Consider the following 9,413-nt stretch of genomic DNA (forward strand, 5'->3'; position numbering starts at 1 on the left):
TGTGTTTTGTGGTTTCTTTTTTCTTTTTTTTCTTTTTCGATACTGGAATATATAATACACTTTTCTCTCTCTCTCTCTCTCTCTCTCTCTCTCATTGTATTCATTCGGCAGCAGATTACGGCACCTACCACTCACTACTTGCGTTATTACACACGGAAAAGTGCCTTTTTCCCATCGATCGCTATTCGTGGTGCACTTAAAATTTGCCTTTCAAATACTAATAATGAGCGAATTGTTTTGCCAGCAGTTACAGCCGTAAATATACAAAAAAAAAAAACAAGAACAAAACAACAAAAATATGGTGTTAAAATTGTAAGATAGTCGAACGCGAAAAAAAAATTGAAGTTAAAATGAGTACGATATTGCAAGATAACGTTACCTATTGTTGCAATGCTTAATTAAACAATCGAACATAATATGACAATTAACAAAAGAAAATCTCACTTTTTGTTTTCATTCGATCGCTTCAGTCTACGTACTTACTTACTTAGCCGTAACTTTCTACATATTTCTCTTGCCCCACCATTGGACGCGTATTATTAAAAACGATTATTTATCGTCCTTATTATGAAATGCTTTTATAAAGAACGTAATTTTGAAAATTTTGTTCAAAGTTGAACTTTAAAACTGAGATTCACCGATTGCATTTTTTCCTTTTTCTTTTCTAATTTTTCTTGTCATTTTTTAGCATCTCTCTCGCTTTAGTGTCATTGAGAATAATATCCTTGCAGCAAATTCGCTACAAGTCTGTGGGTTTTGTCAAGTGTAGGCACAGATTTAAAACGAGCAAGCGCAACCGCGCATGGAGCGAGGGCGTGCGTGTGCGCGACTCTGTGTGAGAAACAGAGAGATAGATATATATATATATATATATATATATAGAGAGAGAGAGAGAGAGAGAGAGAGAGAATTGCTTTCCGTGAGAGAGGCGCGACATGTGCAGCTGTTAATGCACAGTGCATTCATATTCGTGCAGAAAAGTGAGAATACAAAGTGGACTGTCAACTGCTACTGCCTGCCATTCGACCCAATGCGAAGAATCAAGCCGCACACATCCGGGGAATCGGGATGATTTGGCGTAAAATTAGAGCTGCCCAACTCTTCGCATAATTCTACATATGTCTTACCCCTAACAATCTTTTTTATTATTAACAACGTAGAGTACTTTATTAGATTTTTAATATGCAAAACAAAAAAAAAAAAACAAAAAAAAAAAAAGAAAGATGATATGTTTTAACTACTCCTTATTTCAATGGAAATGTACTAACTAAGAGGGCAATGTTTGGAGGTCGTTTATAAGAAATATTGCCTTTTTATGTTAATAACGTGAGTTATGTATTAATGCATGTAGATACGAAAGATTTAGAACGATCTAGATCTAATTTTCACGTATTAAATTGTCCGTATTATCATACCTCTTTAAGTACAAAACACTTCTGGCAATACATTATTAAAATCCTACATTGTAATTAATTAATTAATCAAGAAATTTCAGATGTTACAAAAAATAATATCCCATTGCTTTTTATCAGACTCGCTTGTAATACACAGAACATTGTGCGCGCAATTTTTCTTTACGTCGTCTATCTTCAATTTTGTCTTTCTCGATTTTAATAAGGCCATTAACAAAGGATAAAGAAAAATAACCTCGATATAATCAATAACCATTATTTGGGCTTGAAATATTTTCGACTTATTAATCATATTTGCGTGCCGTTTAATTTAAAAGGCGAATTTCTTGATATACAATTTTTACGAAAAATTATAATTTCTATTGTGATAACGTTAAAGATATGAAGATCGACTGTAAGGATTCACACGAGATTATTAAATATTAAAATTTTTAAATATTAGTCAACGTGTTATGATTGTGAATAATGTTTTAAAAGTAATTTCCCTAATTAAATGAGGAATAATGTAGCAACGCTATATTTAAAACGATCATCCTTATAAACCGATAAATTCGCATTTATTAACAAATAGTTAAGCGTGTAATTCATACAGTGAAGTTATTTTTATAATTTATATTACTTGCGAATAAGAATTTTAAATTATTATTAAATATTTTATTAATGTTTACGAAGTACCAGTAATTCTAAGATAGAATGATAATACGTCGTTTGCTCCTAATATCATGAAATTCTATTGCAATATGTAAACTGTATACATTATATACATACAAAGGTTATAATGTATTTACTAAATTATTATTTACTAAATTGTCATACGACTTTAGTAAAAAGGATGGCGCCTCTTTGTCTAATGTAAATTCTTACAATAACGTTTCAAAAAAAATTTCATTGCATAAATTGTTGATAAATATTTAAATATTAATTGGACGGTTAAAGGTAATTTATAAATTACCTTTAAATATAATATAAAAATGTGAATAAATTTCATTAATTATATTGTGATCGATAAAAAAAAAAACAAAAAAAAAAAAAACAATAGAGTACAATTTTATTAAAAATAATCAAGTGATTATATAAATTTAATGTTTCTTACTAAATTATTTCCATGTGGATTTTGTCTTTCGAGTCTCAATGCATCAATTTTTTTTTACTTGGATCGATGTATTGGAAGAAAACGATGAAGATCGATAAACTTACATATTTATCTTGTGATTAAAATTGACCGCAATTACACTGATTTATTTATTTATTTATTTATTTATTTATTTATATTTTTTTCATTTCTATTTGAATGGATAATAATAAAGGAGAAAAAAATCTGAGAGAACGAGGGAGAATGAGACAGAGTGCCCGAGCGTAACGAGGTTAACACACATGAAGAAGCGGAACTCGGAAAAGTCGGTAGTGCGAAAAAATCAAGAGCGTGATGTTTAATACTATGAATATGTCGGTTAGATATAAATTGGTGGATGAGGGCATTAGAGCAGAATAAAATTATACGTAGTTTAGTAAAACAAGATGGAATTTTCTTTTTAATGCTGAGTATGTCAGGTTTTCTGCTGATTATTTATATATTATCATACTGTTTGAGGATTTCTCTAAAACTTTATTCACTTGAGATTAGTCGAGTTTATGAAATTCTAATTATGTCGTCCATCTTACTTTGAAATTCTTAATTACAATTCTATAACTAATTCGTTTTAAGATATTGAATAATGTAAAGAAATAAAAATTAAAGAAAATGAATTTTTCTCTCACCTATTTTTATCATTTAAAAACTATATATTAAAAAAAAAAAAAAAAAAAAAAACAATAATTTACATTTTTCGTAACAAATAATTCATTGATATCTATTCGTAAATCATGTATTTATTGATCATATTTATTGCAAATATATTATCAATTAATTAAATCAACTTTGAATCAAACATTTATTATTTATTCATTAACTCGCTTCAGTTTTATTACTGCATTAAAATTTATATAATTAATTTTTAATTTACTAGTTTAATAAATTAATAAATTCGCCGTATCTTTATATATATATATATATATATATATATATAATGATCAAAATACCCACTCATTTATTCTATTTTGCCTTATTTATACAATCGAGACGGTAATTAATGTAATTAGAAAATCCAAATTAGCCAACTTCACAACTATATGTAACGATTATAGTAATATAGAGAGCCGAAGGGGATGTTAAATATCGTTTAAAATCATATTTTTGAAAATGTCAATAAACTTTTCCCAATAAACGCTTCATGCAAAAACGAGGATTTACCTTTTATTTATGTAAAGTAAAAGTATAAGCACAACAAACAATCGCTAATTTCTAATAATATACATACCGAGGTTTGTAGTTGCGCAGTATTCACTTAAATAAAAACATCAGGAAACCGAGCGATGGACAAATATTTGTTGGTATGTAAAACAAACATAATCGACCCATTATTTACTCATAAATATCAATTTTCTTTCGCTGTCTCTCCATGAAGATTTCACTTATTAAGAATTCACAGACTTCGCTACGTTTGTTTTAATAAGTGCACACGCTTTCAAACGACAGAAGAACAGTTTTGCTTCACATTACCATTACCTGCCGTAACCTTCCCACTCTAATGCTCGACTTAACTTTAAGGTTTCACGTGCGTACGTCCCTCACTCGCGTATTTGCTTTGAGCGTTCAATGGCTTCTCCCCCCCTCCCTCTCTCTCTCTCTCTCTCACCCTCTCTCTCTCTCTCTCTCTCTCTCTCTCTCTCTCTCTCCGTCACACACTCGAAGACGCGCCACGCACGCACGTTCTCATACACCGGAGTATTGTATTTCCTATTAAATCGGCACTCATAATTAAGACGAAAATTTCGAGTGATTTTTAAAATTTAGTCTTTCTATTTTTGTTTAGTCAATGAGATTTTTCGTCACAGATATATACTATAAAAATTTTATAATAATAATATCATCGATTAGTTTTTTTCATCACTATTATATCCAATTATAAATTATCAACTTGTAAGAAATCTCACAAAGTATTTTCTTTAGAAACAATGCAAACATTTTTATAAAAAATTGAACTTCTTTTATGGTAATCGTAATTTAAAAAAATAAAAAAAAAAATAAATAATAAATAAATAAATAAGCAGACAAACATTTATTGTTATAAAAGTTTATTGTCATACTTTCTTTTAATATCTAGAAGTGCGCGTATATTTACCGCAGCTGATGGATAGCGCCAATAGTACTTACTTTAGATTAATTATTATTCTAATTTATGTTAAGGAATGTGTATCGAAATTATTTGCATTGCGGCAGGCAAAACAGTTTATCCAGATTTTACAAAATAATTGAATCGTAAGCAAGTCCGTCCCTCTTCGGCTACCAAGAAGTGAAAGACTGGAACAATGGCTCGGGAGTTAAATGAAGAGATGTAAATAGCGAGATAGAAAGTTTGCGAGAGGGCGAGGTGTCATGTCGCGCGGTTACAAAAGAGTCATTACATCGTTAAACAAGCTAGCGATGATAATAGATGATTTTGCATCGAGCGAATCGAAAGGTTTTCTCGTAAGAGCGAAGAGCAGCGCGATTATTGCAACTACACCGTTCCGCCGACCAAATGTTCGCCCCTTTTCTCAACTGCATAAATCATATATAATGCGCATGCACAATTGCACAGAGGATTACGCTGCTTTTACATACCGAAGCTGTTGTTTCGTTTCGAAATGTGAGACCTATTGTTTTAAAGACGTATCTAGCTTGAAATCAATGAATTTATAAGCAACAATGCGTTCGAAGGCAAAATAATATTGTCATTTTGTTTTTGTGCTTTGAGCCTATAACAGGCAAATGAATTATTGACATTATATAGATGTAATCGATACTGAATATTCCTTCATAATTAATTATTATGTGATCAATGACAATACGAGCCGTAACAAGTGCTTAAGGCATACTTACTTATTATGTTCGATTTGTCCACGTTGTTAAGGTATTTAATGAATTAACACCACCATGTTCACATAAGATAACGACGATTGCAAATGTTTTTCGTACGTTTCGTATAATCCACGATCCCACAATATACAATACGTGATAGTGTAAAATCATAATAAGAAAAAAGTAAAATGTAACTGCAAATTCTTATTTATTCTTTAAATATATATTCATTGAATATTGAAATTATTTAATATTCAATCTGGATAAAAATATTAATATTTAGCCGAAACGTCATAATTATTGTCACAATATATTTTCCCCGATACTCCTACTATCCATATTTTCTAAATAACAGCTCAATTCTTGCAAACAAATTATTTTATTATACATCAATCGATAATAAGATCATATCCCTTTCTATAGAAAGTCATAAAAGAAATTTTGTTTCGGCAACTTTCACCAACACTATTTTGTAATATAAAAGGAATATTATAGTAGCAAAGTATGAAAATTCACTGAATAATATCCAAGTTTCAAATATATCATTATATAACGAGTATCATCATCATCATCGTCGTCGTCGTCGTCATCATTTTTCATTACCGTTATTCAAATACTAAAATATATAATACTGACAAATTTTTCTAAGCTAAACATTCAAATTTTCTTACTGAAAATATCAACAAGACACTTTTATTTATCAAAATATGATATGAAATTGTCAAGGATTTAAAGATATTTAACACCAGCCTCGTGTAAAACCACTAATATAATAATAACTAATCTAATAAAAATATCATCGATCTATTGTATTTCCTTTAAATTTTATTTACTTTATCTTAGATTATCGCTCTGCGCGTCCTGAATTTTGAACTAACGGATCAAATATGTCAAAAAATGAAATCTCAACACATATTAATAATACATTACGTATTATATGCAAACATTTATATATATATATAAAATAGTTATATCATCTAATATAACAAAATTCGGGAAGCTTACGTTAAAAAAAAAAAAAAAAAAAAAAAAAAAAAAAAAAAAAAAAAAAGAGGAAAAATTAAAATACAATAATAAAGTAAAATATCAGTAAATGATACAACAGTAAAGATAAAAGCCTCTCTCCACTTCAAAATAAGCGAATAATCATCTGCAGAATTGGCAATTGACATACTCGATCTTAAAAATAATTTTCCTTTAAATTGATAAATTGACGTGCAGTTGAGAAAAAGAAAAAGGAAGAGGAAAAAATGTGGCGCACAATCAACGATACATTCCCCTATTAAGACACTTCCTCTAGAGCACAGCACAATCGATAATAAATCAACGGAATAACAATATTATCATCCAAGAGACCTCGAAATTTCTCACTTCCACTCCCAAGCACATTCCACAACAAGAAATACACACTTACAGGACATACTCGTTAAGACGCTTCAACTTCTATTCAACTCCACCCCACCCCACCCCCATTCGGTCACCCATTCAATTACCATACCACGCAATTGGGACGTTAAAAATGAAAAATCCGCGACCCTGGTCGTTCACGCGCGTTCACTCGTGCTTAATAACACGAACGGCCCCGGCTCCGCTTGGAGCAATGGACGAGTGCCGCAGGCAGGCAGGCAGGCATTTAATGACGAAGGGATAAGTCTTGGGAACGCACCTTCAGGTGAGCGAGTTCGGCGTGCTGCTCGTCGAAACGGCGGCTCTCCATGCTATTGGCGGTGACGTTCCTGTAACTGGCCTCGAGGCGCGCCCGCTCCATCCTCAGGGCTTCGTTCTCGCGCTCGAGCTCCTGCAGGCGGGTGAAGTAGTCGACGGTGCTCGCCGCGGGCGTCACCGACGATCTCGAGCCAGTCGAGACCTTGGACGACGATAACAACGTAGTGGTCGTCGTCGTCGTCGTCGTCGTCGTCGTCGTCGTCGTCGTCGTTGTCGTCGTCGCCGTCGCCGTCGCCGTCGCCGTCATCGTCATCGTCATCGTCATCGTCGTCGTCGTAGACGCTAACGGGTTCGCCGCGCTCGCCGTGCCCGACGGATTCGAGCTCTGTAATGCAGAGGCACTGATAAGTAGATATTAATTAATTAACATAATCGATAAAAGTTCAAAAGATCGAATTTTTCAAAAGATCGGAGCGACCGTGTCAAGCGAGCAAAGTACATTGTTTTTTGTCTGGTCTCGTTTGATCTGTCGGTAATTTAACAATTCCGTCTCTGTTGGCTTTGTGTTACGCTACGCGGTGTTCCTGATAATGAGAGAGCGCGAGAGTTGCTTAAATAAACACGTGCTCTTGGCGACAAAAGACGGTCTTGGCGACAAATTATTGGGTTGCTCCCCACTGCTTGTAAATACTTTTTCTTACCGGGCCTTTCCTCGTTTTTCTTGGTAATTTTTTGCGTTTTATACGAAATTTAATCAAAGTATTTCGACATTTTATGAATTCCATAATAAGGTAATGAGATTAGTGCGCGCTATCTACATTTGGACTTGCTAGTATTGGCTGCTTGTAAAACTGTTTTTATAGATGCTTTAATTATCATTGTTTTTCTATTTGACAGTTACAACAGTACGTTTATCTATATTTTACTCTTAATAAATCACGTAAGTTTGTTTTGAACGAGTATTTTCAAAATATTGGTGTGCGTAGAGTATGGTAGATGGTAGAATTGTGAAAATATTAATTAACGGATGGCGCTTGGGTTACGGCAATTCTCAATTGCTAATTAATTCAATGCTATAACTAAAGAATACTTTCAGAGTTTAATCGATGTAAAAATTATGTGAAATTTGCGGTGTAAAGATACAAGATGTACAATGTGTGTAATGAAATCAAAATACTTTAATAAATCTATAGTAGTTGAGAATTTTGATAAAGTATTGCATAAAGTATTTGTGTTAAGACTTGATTTAAGGATAGCGTACTGTCCAGTTTTCAATTAAAAAAAAATTAGAAATACATGGCTATAGATCAAAAACTTTAATACTTGTAGATTTCCTTGAATCTTGCCAGCAGCAGCAGGCTTTGGTCCGTTGCTCCTAGAGTCTCGATAACCTAGGGATGTAGAAGAAGGCGACAGCCAGTCGTTACTAGACCTCCTTGTCTTGACTTCCGATGCTGACGCTTGCTGATGGCTCTGATTTTGTGGAACTGCCATCAGCTGCTGCTGCTGCTGCTGCTGCTGTTGCTGCTGTTGCTGCTGTTGTTGCTGCTGTTGCTGCTGCTGCTGCTGTTGTTGCTGTTGCTGCTGGTTTGGTCGTTGCCGATGTTGCTTCTGATGTGACGAGTGACTCTGTTGTCCTCTTCGGAAAAGAGATTTGAACTTCATCATGGTCACTCACAATGATGTAATCCTTATGTTCAGCAGACAATGAGTTCATTAACTCCAAGAGTTACTTTCTATTCTTCTCTATCTCTTTCTTCTTTATGCACGTACTGCCTCCTCAACTTTTGTTTCTTTTTGTCCTCATTTGTCTGGTGATTACTCTCGATCAGTTCTGACAGCTGTCGTTTCTATAAATAGAGACACAATATTATATCCAATGTAATATTTATGATAATAAGATTCTTTATCGTTTAGGGAATAAAATTTTTTTGCTCAATTATACTATGGCTCAGCGGATATTGTGAATTTATTGAAGGGATACCGTTTAATTATACGTTTATTTTATGTTCCGAGCTTCTGTAATTGTATTTTTCAATCTCATTGGACAATATTTATATAAGCATATTAGATAGAACTTTATTCTAAGCTTTTAATATCTCTTATAGGTATATCGAAAAAATTATTTCTACTAGTAATGTGAAATTAAGTATTAACTTCATTTAAGTGGGTAATAATACCTTAAGTGTCATCATTATTTATCAGTAAGATATACCGTACTATTAAATTATTGTCCAGAACCTCATCAAGAATAATAAATATAAAAAGCGAGTATTTAATATTACGAATATTAAAAAGGAATAATCATTAGCACAAAAATCATAAGTTATTTATAAAATTTCAGTAAAATGCAATATTTTTACTAAATTTTACGCAAATGCTAAGTTTGGCATTTA

The 9,413-nt window shown here is 32.5% G+C and overlaps 1 protein-coding gene across 1 annotated transcript; it reads right to left on the reverse strand.

Moving 5' to 3' along the window:
• Positions 1 to 6,985: 6,985 nt before the first annotated feature.
• Positions 6,986 to 8,539, reverse strand: LOC105364981 (cell wall protein DAN4-like). Its single transcript, XM_011503026.1, has 2 exons — positions 8,341 to 8,539; positions 6,986 to 7,402 (listed from the first exon to the last, which is right to left on the reverse strand). The coding sequence occupies exons 1-2, from the start codon at positions 8,509 to 8,511 to the stop codon at positions 6,986 to 6,988; spliced, it is 588 nt and encodes a 195-aa protein (XP_011501328.1). The 5' UTR covers positions 8,512 to 8,539.
• Positions 8,540 to 9,413: the final 874 nt, after the last annotated feature.

This window comes from Ceratosolen solmsi, unplaced genomic scaffold, assembly GCF_000503995.2.
Source record: "Ceratosolen solmsi marchali unplaced genomic scaffold, CerSol_1.0 scaffold61, whole genome shotgun sequence".
NCBI classification, from domain to species: Eukaryota; Metazoa; Arthropoda; class Insecta; order Hymenoptera; family Agaonidae; genus Ceratosolen; species Ceratosolen solmsi.

What these genes read in the sequence shown, in the direction of transcription:
- LOC105364981 (XM_011503026.1), bottom strand. Translation starts at nt 8,511, where the DNA reads ATGGCAGTTCCACAAAATCAGAGCCATCAGCAAGCGTCAGCATCGGAA. An exon ending in AGATTCAAGGAAATCTACAA is followed by an intron (nt 7,403 to 8,340) that starts GTATTAAAGTTT and finishes TCTGCATTACAG; the next exon opens with AGCTCGAATCCGTCGGGCAC.